We start from the raw sequence: 18,973 nt of genomic DNA on the forward strand, positions 1-18,973 counted from the left end.
AAGTTGGTGAGTGCAATGTCAGACCAAGGGAATGTCTTTGATGGAGTACAAATAGAAGCTGCCAATGCTTTACTTGAGAAACCAGGAGCATGCAACAGAAGAAAAAAAAATAATGCCATACTTTGAGAGAAAATAAAAGGTGACCCAGAATTGTTAAATTCAGCACCAAATTCTGTGTTCATTACCACAGACAACAGTGAAGGCCAAGTCATTAAGTATATTTCAAGCAAAGGTTGATAGGTTCTTAATTAGGTTACATGGAGAATGGTGTTGAGTAGGAAAATAAATCTGCCATGATTGAATGGCGGAATAGACTCAATGAGCAGAAAGTCCTAAACCTGCACCTATGTCTTATGGAAAAATAAATACATCAATAGGGAGACGCAGAAGGATCATACTTAAAAGGAGTGCAGGAATGAAATTTTTGCAACTGCAAGAAACACCAACATACCAAAAAAGTTGAGCAAGGATATGCAAATAGAAATAAAACAAACCCTTTCAAGTAACTAATGCAGATGTGGCATAGGCCTTAACGAGCTCCCATAGCTACATTTTTGCTTGAAGAAAATGAGCAGAGTTGAAAGAATTGTTTGATGCAAGAATAATTTTAGCCAGATAAAATACCCCTCAGATACCTAATCTTTCTGAACATGTCTCTCTGAAATCAGTTGGAAATCTCATCACTTTGCCACTATATTTAACATCAGGGCCTGTAATGCTTTAATGATCTTCAACACAATCTTCCATTTTCTGATACAAGAATGTGGAACGTAGTGGTATGATTTACTGGAAGTTGAAAATCCATGCAGGTTTCATACATCATTAAAGGGTGGCCCACTCCTAGGTTGACACTATTAACAAAAATCACTGAAAATCCCTATTACTAGATAAATTTAATTCAGCTCAGTAAAGCATGGACATATACCCGTTCAACACAATCTATATGCTGATTTCAATTTCTTACCTTGACTACTTTGACGTCAGGTAGGCTGTCCAGAAATGCTTTCAGATCAATACCATTAAGAACAATCCTATTATCATATATGTGCCCATTTGATTTGAAGTCAATAACGGCCTTTTTCTAAAACAAAAAAAAATTGTTAGCATTTTGTTTACAAGGTTGGCAGGATAAATGAAGGTGGAATGTGTCGATGGAGATGCAAGAGAAATGCAAATGCAATTACTTGTTACTTGGTATGGATGTGGTGGGACAAAGAGCTTACTGGGGTGCTGTACAATTTTGGTACCAACCTTCCAAAAATACATACAAAACAGCAAGATTAAAGACAAGCCACATGGTGAACTGAAAATGTTGCAAACTAAGAATAATCAAGAGTTAAAACCAATTTGCCTCTATTCTGCTGGGACAGCACAGGAGCAGCTCATAACTCCATTGATCTGCTTTCAATCCCGACCTCTGATACTGTGTGGAGTTTCCTTATGATCATGTCAGCAGGGACAATGTGAGCTGGAGCAATGTGACTTATGCGCCAAAATGGCCTCCATCCATTCATACAAGGCAAATAATTCATACTATGGCATTAACATTGATAGGAAAGATCTATGCATTACCTTAAGGTGTGGGAACATATTGGCATGATCTCCAATAAAGAAGGTGTTGGGCATGTAGGCTAGCTTCTCAGAGTACTGCTCTGCTAGCTCAAGTGGAGATGTTTCCTTGTCAGTGATAATATAATCCATGAATGGTGCTCCACTTGTTCCAGGATAACCAAGCCACATTGCCTGGGGAAACAATAATGTATTTCAGTACATGACTGACCATTCTAAATTATGAATTCAATATGTCAAAAATAAATCAAACCAGAGTACTAAGTACAAAAGTCACTATTTTAAAGAGAATGCCAGTTCAAGCACAAAAATCAAAATACTGTGGATTCAATAAAACACATTAAAATGCTATGGTGTCCTAATTATATATAGAAAAAAAGCATGAAATAGCAATATTTTTCTAAATAGTAAACAAGCCACCTTAGTGATGATGATAATATCAAATCATTTTTTCTGCAGCAATAGTTCAATGCATGTCAGAAGTAAAATCAACATGACAGAATTTAGTCCACGAAGTGTACCATGGCAATTAACATCAGTGTTAATATTTATGTGACTAATTCTTAAGATTCAGATACTAAGAACACAAGACATACCAGGACACTGGGCCATTCCAGTCTGTTCATTCAATATTATCTGATCCTCTACCTCATTCACTTTTCCACTGGCTCTTTATATCTATTAGCAATGAAATATATTTATCTCAACCGTAAATGATTAGGCACCCACAGATGAAGCTGGATGCGAACAGGAAAATCTTAATAAAAGAATAGAAAATCTAAGGATGAGGTAGTAATAGTCCAACAAGAGTAGTGCCAGAGGATTGGAGGATGGCAAAAGTCATTCATTTGTTCATGAATAGGGAGATAATCCTGGGAATCACAGACCAGTGAGTAGACGATCAATTGGAAAGAATTCTTACAGACAGGATTTATGAGCATTTGGAAAAGAGTAGTTTGATTAGGGATAGGGCTTTGCGAGAGGCAGGCCATCTCATGACCCTGATTAACTTTAGAGCATGATGACAAAAGTAATTAAAGGTACAGCAGTGGATGTGATATACAAGGATTTTACTAAGGTATTAAACTTTTGTTTCCCAAGGTAGGTACATTTAGAAACTCCAGATGCATGGGATCAAGGGAAACTTGGCTGTATGGATTCAGAATTGCACTGTATACAGCACCATAGCACAGAAACAGGCCCTTCAAGGCCATCTAGTCTGTGCTGAACAATTAATCTGCTTAATCCCATTGATCTGCACCTATATCATTTCCCTCCATTCCCCTACCATTCAGGTAGCTATCCAAATTTACCTTACGTGTTGCAATCAAGCCCACATTTACCACTTCCCCTGGCAGCTTGTTTCACACACTCACCCCTCCACCTTTCATATATCCCTTAAACAATTCACTTTCAACCCTTAACCCACAACCTCTAGTTCTAATCTCAATGGAAAGAGCCTGCTTGAATTTACCTTATGTACCCTTCTATTTTGTATATTACTATCAAATCTCCCCTCATTTTCCTAAGCTCAAGGGAAGAGTCCTAACCTATTCAACCTTTCTCAATAACTGAGGTCCTAAAGTCCTGGCAGCATCCATATAAAATTTCTCTGGACTTCATTAATCTTACTGATATCTTTCCTGCAGGTAGGTGACCAGAACTGAACACAATACTCCAAATGGTCTCTCAGCACCGAAGAATCTGAGTCAATGCCTGAATACCAGCCCACAAACACACACACACAATGACCACTCCACTCAAACCTAACTTCCTTTTATCAGACCTTGTCTAATGCCTAATTACGCAGACAGCGTCTTCAACAATGTGTAGCCTGTCCACAGAATGAAGCATATGAAGGTTGGTTACTAGTGGTGTTTCATAGGGATCTGTCATGGCACCCTTTTTCTTTGTGACATTTTAAATATTGACTTAGATGAGGAAGTGGAACAGTAGATTAGTTACAGTTTACAAATGACATGAAGGTTAGTGGTGGTGTGGCTAGTGTAGAAGGTTGTCATAGGTCACAATTGGACACTGGCTGCAATCAAAGCTGGACTGAGAAGTCTCAGATGGAGTTCAATCCAGAAAAATGTTAAGTTATACACATTGGAACATCAGATTTAAGGCAAACTACAAGATTAATGGTAGGATTTTCAGCAATGTGGAGGAACAGAGGTATCCTGGGGTCCAATTACACCAATCCCATAAAGTTGCCATATGAGTTGATAGCGTGGTTAAGACAGAGTGACATGCAAAAGTTTGGGCACCCCCGTCAAAATTTCTGTTACTGTGAATAGCTAAGCGAGTAAAAGATTACCTGATTTCCAAAACGCATAAAGATTCTCTCTTACTATTTTATCATTACATTTATTCTTTGTAATTTTCTAAAAATTTAATAAACAAAAAGTTAAAGATGACACATTTCTTCAACATTTTAAGATTACTTTTTAATTTCCATCTTTTACAGTTTCAAAATAACAAAAAAGGAAAAGGGCCCAAAGCAAAAGTTTGGGCACCCTGCATGGTTAGTACTTAGTAACACCTCCTTTAGCAAGCATCACAGTTTGTAAACACTTTCTGTAGCCAGTTAAGAATCTTTCAATTCTTGTTTGGGGGATTTTTGCCCATTCTTCCTTGCAAAAGCCTTCTAGTTCTGTGAGATACTTGGGCTGTCTTGCATCCACTGCTCTATTGAGGTCTATTGAGATTTTCGATGTTTGGGTTGGGGGATGTGGGGCCATGGCAAAACCTTCAGTTTGCGCCTCTTCAGGTAGCCCATTGTGGATTTTGAAGTGTGTTTAGGATTGTTATCCTGTTGTAGAAGCCATCCTCTTTTCATCTTCAGCTTTCTTACAGACTGTGTGATGTTTGCTTCCAGAATTTGCTGGTATTTAATTGAATTCATTTTTCCCTCTACCAGTGAAATGTTCCTCGTGCCACTGGCTGCAACACAAGCCCAAAACATGATTGATCCCCCGTGCTTAACAGTTGGAGAGGTGTTCTTTTCATGAAATTCTGCACCCTTTTTTTTCTACAAACATACCTTTGCTCATTGCGGCCAAGAAGTTCTATTTTAACTTCATCAGTCCACAGGACTTGCTTCTAAAATGCATCAGGCTTATTTAGATGTTCCTTTGCAAACTTCTGACGCTGAATTCTGTGGTGAGGATGAGGGAAAGGTTTTCTTCCATGAAGGTCATATTTGTGCAGGTGTCGCTGCACAATAGAACAGTGCACCACCACTCCAGAGTCTGCTAAATCTTCCTGAAGGTCTTTTGCAGTCAAACGGGAGTTTTGATTTGCATTTCTAGCAATCCTACGAGCAGTTTTCTCGATTTTCCAGAACTCAACTTGACCTCCACTGTTCCTGTTAACTACCATTTCTTAATTACATTATAAACTGAGGAAACAGCGACCTGAAAACGCTTTGCCATCTTCTGCTAGCCTTCTCCTGCTTTGTGGGCATCATTTATTTTAATTTTCAGAGAGCTAGGCAGCTGCTTAGAGGAGCCCATGGCTGCTGATTGTTGGGACAGGGATTGAGGAGTCAGGGTTATTTATAAAGCTTTGAAATTTGCATCACCCGGCCTTTCCTAATGATGACTGTGAACAGTCCTAACAAGCTAATTAAGGAGAGCTCAAATATCTTGGGGTGCCCAAACATTTGCACGGTGCTTTCCTTTTTCTCCCCCCCCCCCTCTAAAATTGTATAAAACAAAAATAATAGACTAATCTTGCTTAAAATATTGAAAAGAATGTTTCATCTTTAACTTTATGACTTTTAGAGATCAGTTTATCTTCTACTCACTTAACTATTCACAGTAACAGAAATGTTGACCGGGGTGCCCAAGCTTTTGCATGCCACTGTACGGTATACTAGCCTTTATTATTCAGGTGATTAAGTTCAGAAGCCACAAGGTAATGTTGCAGCTGCATAAAACTCTGGTTAGACTGCACTTGGGAGTATTGTGTTAAGTTTGGATCACCTAATGTAGGAAGGATGTGGAAGGCTTAGAGCGGGTACAAAGGAGATTTAATAGGATACTGCCTGAATTAGAGAACATTTTTTATGAGGAAAGGTTGAAGGAGCTAGGAGTTTTTGGAGCTAAGGAGGATGAGAGGTGGCTTGACAAGAGGTGTATAAGATAAGATGCACAGCCGGTGTTTTTTCCCCAGGGTGGTAATAGCTAATTTGAGAAGACATACCTTTAAGGTGACTGGAAGACAGCACAGCGAGGGACGTTAGAGGTAGTTTTAAAAAAAAATTAAGCAGAGAATAGCAGGTATATTGAACACATTGGTGAGGTGAAACATAGAAAATAGGTGCAGGAGTAGGCCATTCAGCCCTTTGAGCCTGCACTGCCATTCAGTATGATCATGGCTGATAATCCAACTCAGAACCTTGTACCTGCTTTCTCTCCATACCCCTTGATCCCTTTAGCCACAAGGGCCATATCTAACTTCCTATTAAATATAGCCAATGAACCGGCTTCAACTGTTTCCTGTGGCAGAGAATTCCACAGATTCACCACTCCGTGTGTGAAGAAGTTTTTCCTTATCTCGGTCTTAAAAGGCTTCCCCTTTATCCTTAAACTGTGACCCCCCCAACATCAGAAACAATCTTCCTGCATCTAGCCTGTCCAATCCCTTTAGAATTTTATACGTTTCAATAAGATCTCCCCTCAATCTTCTAAATTCCAGTGAGTATAAGCCTAGTCAATCCAGTCTTTCTTCATACGAAAGTCCAGCCATCCCAGAAATCAATCTGGTGAACCTTCTCTGTACTCCCTCTATGGCAAGAATGTCTTTCCTCAGATTAGGGGACCAGAACTGCACACAATATTCTAGGTGCGGTCTCACCAAGGCCTTGTACAACTGCAGTAGAACCTCCCTGCTCCTGTACTCAAATCCTTTTGCTATGAATACCAACATACCATTTGCTTTTTCACCACCTGCATGCCCACCTTCAATGACTGGTGTACAATGACACCCAGATCTTGTTGCATCTCCCCTTTTCCTAATCGGCCACCGTTCAGATAATAATCTGTTTTCCTGTTCTTGCAACCAAAGTGGATAACCTCACATTTATCCACATTAAATTACATCTGCCATGAATTTGCCCACTCACCTAATCTATCCAAGTCACCCTGCATCCTCTTAGCATCCTCCTCACAGCTAACACCGCCGCCCAGCTTTGTGTCATCCGCAAACTTGGCGATGCTGCATTTAATTCCCTCGTCTAAATCATTAATATATATTGTAAACAACTGGGGTCCCAGCACTGAGCCTTGCAGTACCCCACTAGTCACTGCCTGCCATTCTGAAAAGGTCCCGTTTACTCCCACTCTTTGCTTCCTGTCTACCAACCAATTCTCTATCCACATCAATACCATACCCCCAATACCGTGTGCTTTAAGTTTGCACACTAATCTCCTGTGTGGGACCTTGTCAAAAGCCTTTTGAAAATCCAAATATACCCTATCCACTCTACTAGTTACATCTTCAAAAAATTCTGTAAGATTCATCAGACATGATTTTCCTTTCACAAATCCATGCTGACTTTGTCCAATGATTTCACCTCTTTCCAAATGTGCTGTTATCACATCTTTGATAACCGACTCTAGCATTTTCCCCATCAGCAATGTCAGACTAACCGGTCTATAATTCCCTGGTTTCTCTCTCCCTCCTTTTTTAGAAAGTGGGGTTACATTAGCCACCCTCCAATCCTCAGGAACTAATCCAGAATCTAAGGAGTTTTGAAAAATCATCACTAATGCATCCACTATTTCTTGGGCTACTTCCTTAAGCACTCTGGGATGCAGACCATCTGGCCCTGGGGATTTATCTGCCTTTAATCCCTTCAATTTACCTAACACCACTTCCCTATTAACATGTATTTCCCTCAGTTCCTCCATCTCACTAGACCCTCGGTCCCTTACTATTTCCATAAGATTATTTATGTCCTCCTTAGTGAAGACAGAACCAAAGTAGTTATTCAATTGGTCTGCCATGTCTTTGTTCCCCATGATCAATTCACCTGTTTCTGACCGTAAAGGACCTATATTTGTCTTGACCAATCTTCTTCTTTTCACGTATCTATAAAAGCTTTTACAGTCAGATTTTATGTTCCCTGCCAGCTTTCTCTCAATCTTTTTTCCCTTTCCTATTTAAGCCTTTTGTCCTCCCCTGCTGGTCTCTGAATTTTTCCCAGTCCTCAGGTGTGCTGCATTTTCTTTTGTTAATTTATATGTTTCTTCTTTGGACTTGATACTATCCCTAATTTCCCTTGTCAGCCACGGGTGCACTACCTTTCCTGGTTTATTCTTTTGCCAAACTGGGATGAACAATTGTTGTAGTTCATCCATGCGATCTTTAAATGCTTGCCATTGCATATCCACCGTCAACCCTTGAAGTATCATTTGCCAGTCTATCTTAGCTAATTCACGTCTCATACCTTCAAGGTTACCCTTCTTTAAGTTCAGAACCTTTGTTTCTGAATTAACTATGTCACTCTCCATCTTAATGAAGAATTCCACCATATTATGCTCTCTCTTAACCAAGGGGCTTTGCATGACAAGATTGCTAACTAACCCTTCCTCATTGCTCAATACCCAATCTAGAATGGCCTGCTCTCTAGGTGGTTCCTTGACATGTTGGTTCAGAAAACCATCCCGCATACATTCCAAGAAATCCTCTTCCTCAGCACCCTTAACAATTTGGTTCACCCAATCTATATTTAGATTGAAGTCACCCATTATAACTACTGATCCTTGATTGCACACATTTCTAATTTCCTGTTTAATGCCATCCCCAACCTCACTACTACTGTTAGGTGGCCTGTACACAACTCCCACCAGTGTTTTCTGCCCCTTAGTGTTATGCAGCTCTACCCATATTGATTCCACATCCTCAGGCCAATGTCCTTCCTTTCTATTGCGTTAATCTCCTCTCTAACCAGCAATGCTACCCCACCTCCTTTTCTTTCATGTCTATTCCTCCTGAATATTGAACATGCCTGGATGTTGAGCTCCCATCCTTGGTCACCCTGGAGCAATGTCTCTGTGATCCCAACTATATCATATTCATTAATAACTATCTGCACATTCAATTCATCCACCTTGTTACGAATGCTCCTCGCATTGACATACAAAGCCTTCAGGCTTATTTTTACAACACTCTTAGCCCTTATACAATTATGTTGAAAACTGGCTCTTTTTGCTTTTTGCCCTGGATTTGCCTGCCTGCCACTTTAACTTGTCACCTTACTACTTTTTGCTTCTACCCTCATTTTACACCCCTCTGTCTCTCTGCACTTGTTCCCATCCCCCTGCCACATTAGTTTAAAGCCCCCTGAACAGCAGTAGCAAACACTCCCCCTAGGACATTGGTTCCAGTCCAGCCCAGGTGCAGACCGTCCTGTTTATACCGGTCCCACCTCCCCCAGAACTGGTTCCAATGCCCCAGAAATTTGAATCCCTCCCCCTTGCTCCATTTTTCAAGCCACGTATTCATCTGAAATATCCTCCTATTTCTACTCTGACTAGCACATGGCACTGGTAGTAATCCAGAGATTATTACCTTTGTGGTCCTACTTTTTAGTTTATCTCCTAACTCCCTAAATTCACCTTGCAGGACCTCATCCTGTTTTTTACCTATATCGTTGGTACCTCTGTGCACCACGACCACTGGCTGTTCGCCCTCCCGTTCCAAAATATCCTGCAGCCAGCTCAGAGACATCCTTGACCCTTGCACTAGGGAGGCAATGTACCATCCTGGAGTCTCGTTTGCAGCTGCAGAAACGCCTATCTATTCCCCTTACAATCGAATCCCCTGTCACTATATCACCATAGGTGGTGGAAGAGGCACATTTAAGACTGTCAGATTGGATGAAAGAAAAATGGAGTGGAAGTTAGACTGATCTTGGAGTAGGTTAAAAGGCTGGTACAACATTGTTGGCCAAATTGTTTCTACTGTGCTATACTGTTCTATGTTCCGATGTCAGAGTTAAAAAAAAACATTGTGCAAGTTTCAGACCTGTATAGGAGCTGGCCGTAAAGCAAAAAGCTCATTTCGTGCTCCTTTAGTATATCCATTCATATTAACAAGAATGTGAATTCCATCCTGATGGATACGATCTGCTGCCTTGCCATTGCAAGGGATCTGTAAAATGCCAAGAAAAACACTGAATACAAGTTCAAAACAATCTTTAATTCTGCATTTTAATGGCCTGGGATAGGCCATTATTCAACAGTAAAGGGCAACATCACTTATGAAATGAACAACGTTCATGGAACGATTAAGGGTTTAAAAAGTATGCTATTTGAGGAGTGAAAGTTTATGATAAAGGTAGCAGGGGTGTTCAAGGAGGTACTGAGTTAAAAGTGCAACAATTTATTGGATATGGAGTAAAGGTTAAGGGTTTACATTAATGAGCCAGTTCAGGACGAGACCTGGCTGCTGCAGCTCCTCAATGCAGAACATCAGAGGAAATACCTTGCAGATGAAAAACACGGCAGTACTGCATTCATGACAACTTCAGACTAGATAGGAGATGACAAAGTAAAGAATTGACTGTAACTACCAAGTCAATTGATACTATGATGTCATATCCAAACCTCAATGGCCCACATTAATGAGAGACTAAAAATAAAAGTTAACATTATTGCCGTCTCTCACATTTTGTTCTCTTTATTTTTCCCACATTTATACATTTTCTATCACATTTCCTTAACACAACTTGGCTATAATCCAAGTTATAGATTATAAAGATTACAGTGGTTTTAGCACAATCACAACCTGGGAATCCCTGTTTAAAATCTGAGCTTTGAAGCCAACTATAACCTGTTACGCTATAACATGACTTTTTATAATGTTAGGTTTAAGAGCACAAATGCTGCATTATATCTGAACTGAATACACTGAAATTCCTACACGTTGTTACCTGCACATCCCACTGCCTCTTACCTGGGATAGGTCAACAAAATTATTAGCTTCAGCAACGACCTTCACACGAAAATTAGTACCATCATCAGAACTCAGTGCATAGCAAAATACCTATTCAATAGAGAGAGAAGATACACAAAAATAAACTAATGCACACCACTGATGCATGAAAATATAATTCTAGGAAGGTACAGCAAACTACATTTCTCATGATACTACGTCTAACCTGCAAACCTGATATTCTGATAGACGGATAAGCTTATGAATAGTTCACCACTTACTTCAACGCCCAACTTTGAATTAACTTCGGCTATCAGTTTGGTATATCTAGGTGACAAGAACATGCTAAAAATACACAAGATTGAGAACAAAACTCTCAAATCAGGAACTCCTATTTAGATCGAAAATACTGAAGCTTTGCATCTGTCATAGAGAGCAAATCTCAGATCAATAAATTAGCCTTACTTGCGTTGAGAATTACCCAAGTCTAACTGGATCGATCAAGAGAACACTTTAAGACATTTTCAGTTAATTAAAGCACCAACATTAGTTTGTAAATTGAAGGGATTATTTAAGTTATTGATATGAAATCTTAAAAAAAGAGCCATATTAAGTCAGGAAAAGTCCAAGAATTCTTCCAAATAACACAATTGATGTCAACTGTTAACTTTGATGGCAAAATTGTAAATATTTATTGACCAAAAATGGATACAAAATCAGGTGGGCCTAAATGATCAATGGTAAACTTTAACCAACAATCTCTGCATATTTATTCCGCCCCCCAGCCAACAAAGTTCATATGGGTTCTTGTGAACAGCTATCTGCAACAGAACAATCATTTGCACTAAATTGACTGTTATTTATCGGGATGCTTTATTCACCCTTCTGTCATCTCACTCATCATCCTCTTAATTAGCCAGTTGAAAACAGCACCTCAAGAAAGATAATCAAAATGCTCCCCTTTCATACTGTAATATACAGTAGTCACCACAAAATTTCCACTACTCCAAAAGAGAACAACATTTCAATTATAAATATTTCAGGCTATTTGATGGAATTATTTTAAGATGCCATCATACATTAAATGCTTGACGATTAAATTTAACTGCAACAGAACAGCTTCATTATGCAACAAGACCAAATCATGCATGCTGCGAAACTATTACAAAGTTTTAATTCTATAATTTTGCAATTAAAAATCATTCAGAAAATCAAATTACCTCAAATTTTTCAGAATTATGCATTCCAGGGATTGACTGCATTAGATGAGATGTAGGATGGTTCCCAAAATCTGAGCTCACGAAACCAATTTTCAGACGGCCATTACTAGCCTTTAAATCTTTCGGATGTTCGTATGGTGGTTTGTGAAGCACATTGATCTGCAAATAAAAGCCACAAGCATAGAATATAGCTAAGTATCACCCAAAGCACAACTTTTTTTTTCGAATTGGGAAAGGGGTAAGGGATATTAAGCAGATGCCATAAAACCAAGAGCAGCTGATGGTAAACTGCACTAAACAACTCTAATTTAATCAACCTCATCTGGCTGCCTTTTGTGTCAATAACACATTTCTCAAGAGTTTGAAGATTACAAAATGTGAAGAGGAACTGAATAACAACAATAACACCACCATTTGAAAGATAAATCTTCAGCATTCAGAATCTAATCACAAACACTGAAAGCAAAGGAGGCAGTTATTTTTAAATTGTCCTCTACTACTGAATGCCTGCTGCATGCCAGTTCTCAAAGCTATCATTCTGCTTCAGTTCAAGGTCCTGTATCAAACCTATCTTTCCTCTTCTCCCTCTGAATCTCCCAAAGAGTCTATTTCTACTTCCGATCCACTTCCAGCCGTAGTTGGGATTTGTAGTTTTGTTAACATCTGTTCATGCGCACTTCCGCGCATGCGTTGTTCTTGCCGTTTCTTCTTAAAGACCCCCAACATTGCTGCAACTTCTGGTCCCGCATCATCGGAAGTGCAATGCACTTCGCCGGGAGGAGATCCAACTTGAGTCCGAGGCTTTGCCTTTTTCCCCGCCGATTTGCGGAGTCTTCGAAGTAGTAGCTTTCTTCTGTTTCAGTTTAGGAGCCATATCAAAATATAATCCTGAATTACTTATAAATAGTTTCTAATAGATATTTGTTAACTCTTCTTCATTTAAACCTTATTTCATTACTTTTTATGACGGAGCTGGGCTCCCAACGTCTCGACCCTACGTCATCACGTGATGTCCCCGACATGTCTTTGTCCAAACCTATCTTTCAAAGCTCCTCTAAAGTTCACAAAGTCAAAAGCTGCAACAAATTTAGTATAGCTAGGAACACACACAAAATGCTGGGGAGGAACTCAGCAGGCCAGGCAGCACCGATGGAACAAAGTACAGTCAAACCTTTCGGGCTGAGACCCTTCGGCAGGACGGGTATAGGAAGGGTTGCCCGCATATTTGCAGGTGGAATCCTGAAGAAATTGCTAAGAATTATGAATACTGCTGCTGGGCCATGCAGAGTTTATCTTCTCAGGCTGTTACACTGCACATATCCTGTGTTTTTTTCATAAACATAGAATTTAAAGTTGCCAGGGAAATGGAAACTAGCTTTTCAAGAGTAAGGAGTTTACATCACAGCGCCCCAAGTTATGGTGTCACCACCCCTGCTAAGAGTCATGGCCTTGACTCTGTAGACTGCCAGTACAACCCTTCCAGGGCAATAGCATCCATGAACTGACAAGACTAAACCGTGCAGGCCAAGCAGAACTCAAGAGCTGAGGAAATGATTAAGATTTTAATGTGTTTCCAAACAAGAAGCTGCACCACACTTTCCATTTGTCCTAATGCATCAGCAGTGGCCATCATGATCAATATTTCAAATGATTAATGAATCAAACAAAGCAGACTAAAACTGAATGAAAATAGTAAGACTAAACAGGTCATGAGTTGAAAGATTGAATACAGTAGGATATGGTAGTTAATAATGTTGGAGAACTCTTGTTCATGGTCTATAGCAATAATTTGCAATGAATGGATCAAGTATAATGCAATCACAATTACTGACCAAGCTAAATGGCCTTGTGGGTGGTGAGTATGCGAAGAACCTCATACAGGGCAAGACAAAGAAAGGACAGATTAATACAAAAAGGCCAAGCAGATGATCAAGTAAATGGAAGACGAAAAACAATGCTGGAGAAACACGTTATTGGTAGAAAACAAAGGCTTCTATTTTTTTAAAAATTGAAGTCCAATTAAGATTCGCTAGAGATTTTTGAGACTAAAGATTTGTCACAAGGTTAAGCAAAATGACAGGGTCTTTACTCTCAAGATCAAAAACCATAAGAGATGATCTCATTGAAGCTTACAAAGTTTTATGAACCTTGACAGGATAGACACAATTGACATCTCATTTGGCAGGCATGCCTGAAATTAAAGTAATGGATATGTCATACAGGACAAATAAGGTTGAATTTCTTAACTTGGGAGTTGGTAAACTGAAGATGGCACCGGAAGCTCAGTCACTATGTGCATTTAAAAAAAGACTGACTTATTTTAGAAAGATTGAGTGAATACTGGTACTTGGGGCTAGTGCATGATAGTAGCACCGAGGCTAAAGCAAGATTTTATTAAATTTTAGAGCAGGTGTAAGAGCCCCAGACATCAAATGGTCCCTTCTTTTTCCTAAAACAAATGCTTTCAAATTCATTTTGCTCACAAGTCAGAAAACACAATCACTCAATATAACTATCACTCTATAGCATTACACCGAATAGCATTAAAAGCACATCAAACTGCAAAGAGAAAAAAACAATTACTAAGAGGGGGTGAGGGAGAAAAGAGAAAAAAGGAGAATACAGTTATACCATTCAGAGGAAGAAGAATACATAGATAAGACTTAGCAGCTCATGAATATATACACACGCCTGCAATCAGATGTCATTGCCTGGGGCCAACCAGATTCTGTATGTCCCATAATGAGCACCCTAGGATGAAAATTCGAAAGATGAATATTCTACACAAATAGCCATAATTTTAAAAAGTACCTTGTCAAGACAAAGGTTTCCATGTCGTTCAGCTATGGCTTTACGGAAGGCATGGGTCAGCGGGTACAACATGCTGTGGTGTGGATGAACAGATGGCAACCTATTTTTCTCCAGCTGATCAGCAACAATACTGACTAGTTTCTTCATTCGCTCATCATAATCTGTCCAGTCACATACAATCTGAGAGAAAATGCCAGAATTAACTTAATAGTTGATATAGAATTCTATTTTGAATAATAAAATCTCAAGGAATATATACCAGAATTCAACATGAAGCGTACCCAAAGACAGTAACTTTCCAGACTACTAGAACATCAATAGGCAACTTATAATAATTTGAATACACTGTTTATGCTGCCTTTCTTTTTATCAGATAAAGCTCTCTAACAACAAAACAATGCCATTAATTCATTTAAAATTACTTGCACTTCATTATTGGGAAGTTAGTTTGTTTTGTTCCAAGATTTTAAATAATGTGTACATGAAAGGGGGTGCAGAGTCTTCTACCATGCATCAAAGTGAGTTCTAAATTTTTGTTTATAGACCAGGGGTTCCCAACCCTTTTTATGTCATGGACCAGTACCATTAAGCAAGGTTAATGGTATTGGTCCATGACATCAACCCTAGGTTGGGAACTTCTGTTATAGACAGAAATAACCATTTTTTCATCATTATAATTCAACATTACTTTTCAGTGAACTGAGGCATCTTATAATTATCTACAATGGGAAATATATATTCATAGAAAATTAAAGAACAGATGCTGGGCTGAGAAAAAGGAACACAATGTAGACACCTTCTATGTTATGTCAATGCAAATGCTTCACTACATTTGCTCTCTTTTCATGTGATATCAGTTACCTGTAAGCAGTGTGCCAGATTGCAATAGGCATCTGGAAAATCTGGCTTCAGCTTCAGGGCAGTTCTGTAGGAAGCAATTGCTTCTGGAATATTACCAGAATCCTACAATAAAAAGGGAAATATGGGCTTAAAAATCTGTAGCAATATGCCCACTAAAAATAATTTTTTAGACAATTACAAGTATTCTTAGTTTTTTTAATCCAATATTTGGATTCAGCAGGTTAGATTAGAATCTAGCAAATTTCTTCAATCAGGAAGAAGATCAAGTTACTACCTTGTGAATGGAAGCTAGGTTGCTGTGAGCATCAGCAAATGCAGGATTTATCTGTATTGCACGGGTGTAACACTGCAAGGCACCCTGTACATCTTGCATTTCCTTGAGTGTGTTCCCCATGTTTGAGTAAGCATCAGCAAAGGTTGGGCTGATTCTGGCAAATTGAAGATAGTAATCATTACCAATAGCTGAACAACAAACTTAACAGAGTAATTCAGACCAATGCAAACCTCATACATACGAATAAAAAGAGCACTAGAAAACTGAAATTCATAGATAATTAAAAAGTTCTAATGAATACATTAATAGGTTTAAAGGAAAATGCTTTGCTGATTAAAATACTCTGCATATTGAGAACAAAGTTTAACTTTTCCATTAACTTTAGTTCCTTGAATTAATCTAGGTTTGATATTGCACAATGTAGATTAGGTTGGGAATTAAACAAATTAAGCATTCCTTATCTTTTTTCTCAATTTACATCTGGCTCAATTATATTCCACTTTGAGGCTGCAGACAGTTATTTCAGATTCAGATTTATCACTAAATGCACACCAAAACATATGGTGAAATGAATCATTTGTATTAACTGTTACGAATGTACCACCGCTCTGAGGGGCTGAAGGGTGCGGGGTAGCCCCCTCCTTTGTGAGAATCGCAAGATCACTATTAAGTCAGTTCAGGAGACCCAGGAAATGAGAGAAAGACGTGCAGAATCCACAAAGAATTGGAATGTGTCCTGGCCTCCAAAAGGCGGACCCATTGATACCGGCTATTGTCTCTTGGAGACGGACTTATGTATTGCATCCTGTACGATGCATCGAAGCCCCAGGCAATGAACCGGGGGGGGGGGGGTTGGTGGAGAGATTGCATCATCCCAACCTGATTGACATCTGAGACCCTGTGAGTCAGGATAAAAGAGGGTCTGTGGGAACAGCCCCTCAGACGCACCAGAAGAAACGCTAGTGATCCCGTAATAGTAAAAGCCGGTGGGAAGGCCACGTGCGTCTGTTTCCATTTGCCCCGGAATCGGTGTGCCTTGACCATGGAAGAACGGTTTTTAGCTAACAACGGGGAAATCAACTCCCAACGACTCTCGAAGGATTGACATCATAAAAGGATTGGGCAAGTTTTAACCCGTCTTTCTCTCAAACCAGAAAGCTGCAGCTTGAATGAACTAAATTGACTTTTATATTTCCATCGGACAATACATTATCCCCTAGAAAACGATAAATTTCTTATTGATTATTATTATTATACCCGTGCTTTTAGATTTAGTATTGACGACGTATATTATCTGTATGTTTGCATTGATATTATTCTTGTGTATTTTTTTAAATCAATAAATACTGTTAAAAATAGTACCATCAGACTTCAACGGACCTCTCTATCTTTGCTGGTAAGTGACCCACTTACGGGGTACGTAACATAACAATCAACACGCAAGTATATGCTGGAAACAGCTTATAAGTGCCACCACACAATCCAGCAGCAATATAGGATGCCCACCAAGCCCAGCAGAACAACACAGAACACAGCAAGTGACAAACCACCACCAGCCTTCTTCTCACTGGTCTGCCAGCACATCATCTGATCACATTCATATCGCTGGCCTTCAAACGTGGAGTAGAAGCTTAGACTCCAACCTCGACTCCAGCCTCTCCTCTAATTCCCTCACATCCCAGTCTCTATATCCAAATCTGACCCAACTCCGCTTTCTGTCCCCACTTATGGAATAATTATTACTCAAATTACACTTTACAATTATTAGAGCCACCAGAATAAAATTTCAACGTTTTAAATTTATAAATTGCAGTTATACTTCCATTTTGGACTAAATTTTATGCCTTACATTATCAAGCATTTGCTCACCATTCAATGTGATATCAAGAGCTCATTATACACCTCAGTCCTCATTCCCACCTTCTCCCCATATTCCTCGTGTTAACAAATATTTAGCCCAATTCTTGAATACAATGTTCACTACATTTTCCTGAGCTACATAATCAATGAGCTCCAGAAAATCAGTAATTCTCAAAATGGCTCAAAAAGTTGGCACTAAAATATATATGTTTTACATAAACAAATTTAAATCATATCTATATATTGTGTTATGACACTGTTTCCCACATCCATGGATATTCACTGATAAACTCCAATTGTTCAGTGCAAAAATACTCTAATATTCTTCAATCATCAATTCATAAAATGCAGCTGAGATCAGGAAAATATATCTGATGCATAATGCTGGGCATCTTATGCAAAGAAATACCTGATAGCCTCCTTATAGTGCATTAAAGCTTCCTGCAGCTTTCCTTGCTGCTGTAGTACACTGGCTAGGTTTGAATGGGCAGCTGCGAATTCTGGAAATACCTATGATATCCCAAAAAAATTACAATGATTCAGTTTTCATTTAAATATTTTCCATAATTGTATAAATTACAAATACAGTGCAATTAGAAAAGCTCAAAAAAGCAAAATGACAAACCCACAAATCAAAGAACCTCAAAAGTAGTGCAGACATACAGTAGTATTTTGTTCATCTTTGCTTTCAATTTTAGATTGTTTTCACAACCATTATTAGGGCGCATGTATTTCAGAGAGCAAGGGAGCAAGTAATCAATAAAAAGTGGCATTACCTTTGTTCAGCATCACCAAATCAAAAGTAGACCTAATTCCTTAATACTATTCTGTCATAAGATTATGGACAAACTTAGTTCATTTTTCCCTCATTGATCTTAAATTCAACTGATTATCAAGCAACTGTAAAAAAAAATGCTTCCGTTTCTTTACATGAATAGTTAGATGAGAGTTGGAATAAATAACCCCTTTTCAAACTAGAAGGAAGTAACTAGTGGAGTACCGCAGCGACCAGTTCTTGGCCTAAAGTTGTTTACAGTTTACGTTCATGATCTGGTTGAAGGAACAGTGAACAAGTTTCGCCAATAATATAAAAGTAGGTGCTAGTGCACGTTATGATCAAGATACTGTGATTCTTCAATTTGAGTTTAAGTGGGCAGATGACTGGCAAATGGGAGTGTAAAGTTATGTGCCCCAGCAAGAGAAACCATTAGATTATCTAAAAGACTGCAAACGAGCAAAGGGATTTAGGTATTCTACTATATATATGAATCACAAAAGGGAGCAACCAGATCCAACAAATTAAGACATATAGCAGTTTGGCCTTATTATAATGGGATGGGAATGTAAAAACAAGAGGTTTTATTGCAATTGTAGAGAGGGCATTACCAAAACCTCAACATAGCCTGCATACAATTTGGTCACCTTACCTCAA

At 38.9% G+C, this 18,973-nt stretch overlaps 1 protein-coding gene across 3 annotated transcripts in view; it reads right to left on the bottom strand.

The window, feature by feature from the left end:
• Positions 1-18,973, bottom strand: part of LOC132398096 (UDP-N-acetylglucosamine--peptide N-acetylglucosaminyltransferase 110 kDa subunit) — a 51,710-nt gene that overhangs the window by 11,454 nt on the left and 21,283 nt on the right. For 2 of the 3 annotated variants that reach the window (XM_059977053.1, XM_059977054.1), the window contains exons 9-17: positions 17,951-18,051; positions 15,682-15,835; positions 15,408-15,509; positions 14,547-14,726; positions 11,736-11,894; positions 10,537-10,626; positions 9,607-9,732; positions 1,573-1,743; positions 965-1,081 (exon numbers count right to left, since the gene is read on the bottom strand). In XM_059977053.1, the coding sequence (XP_059833036.1) occupies positions 965-1,081; positions 1,573-1,743; positions 9,607-9,732; positions 10,537-10,626; positions 11,736-11,894; positions 14,547-14,726; positions 15,408-15,509; positions 15,682-15,835; positions 17,951-18,051 (1,200 nt within the window). The remainder of the gene's footprint in view (positions 1-964; positions 1,082-1,572; positions 1,744-9,606; positions 9,733-10,536; positions 10,627-11,735; positions 11,895-14,546; positions 14,727-15,407; positions 15,510-15,681; positions 15,836-17,950; positions 18,052-18,973) is intronic. The other variant, XM_059977056.1, reaches the window with a different exon arrangement.

The sequence above is a fragment of the Hypanus sabinus genome, chromosome 8 (assembly GCF_030144855.1).
Source record: "Hypanus sabinus isolate sHypSab1 chromosome 8, sHypSab1.hap1, whole genome shotgun sequence".
NCBI classification, from domain to species: Eukaryota; Metazoa; Chordata; class Chondrichthyes; order Myliobatiformes; family Dasyatidae; genus Hypanus; species Hypanus sabinus.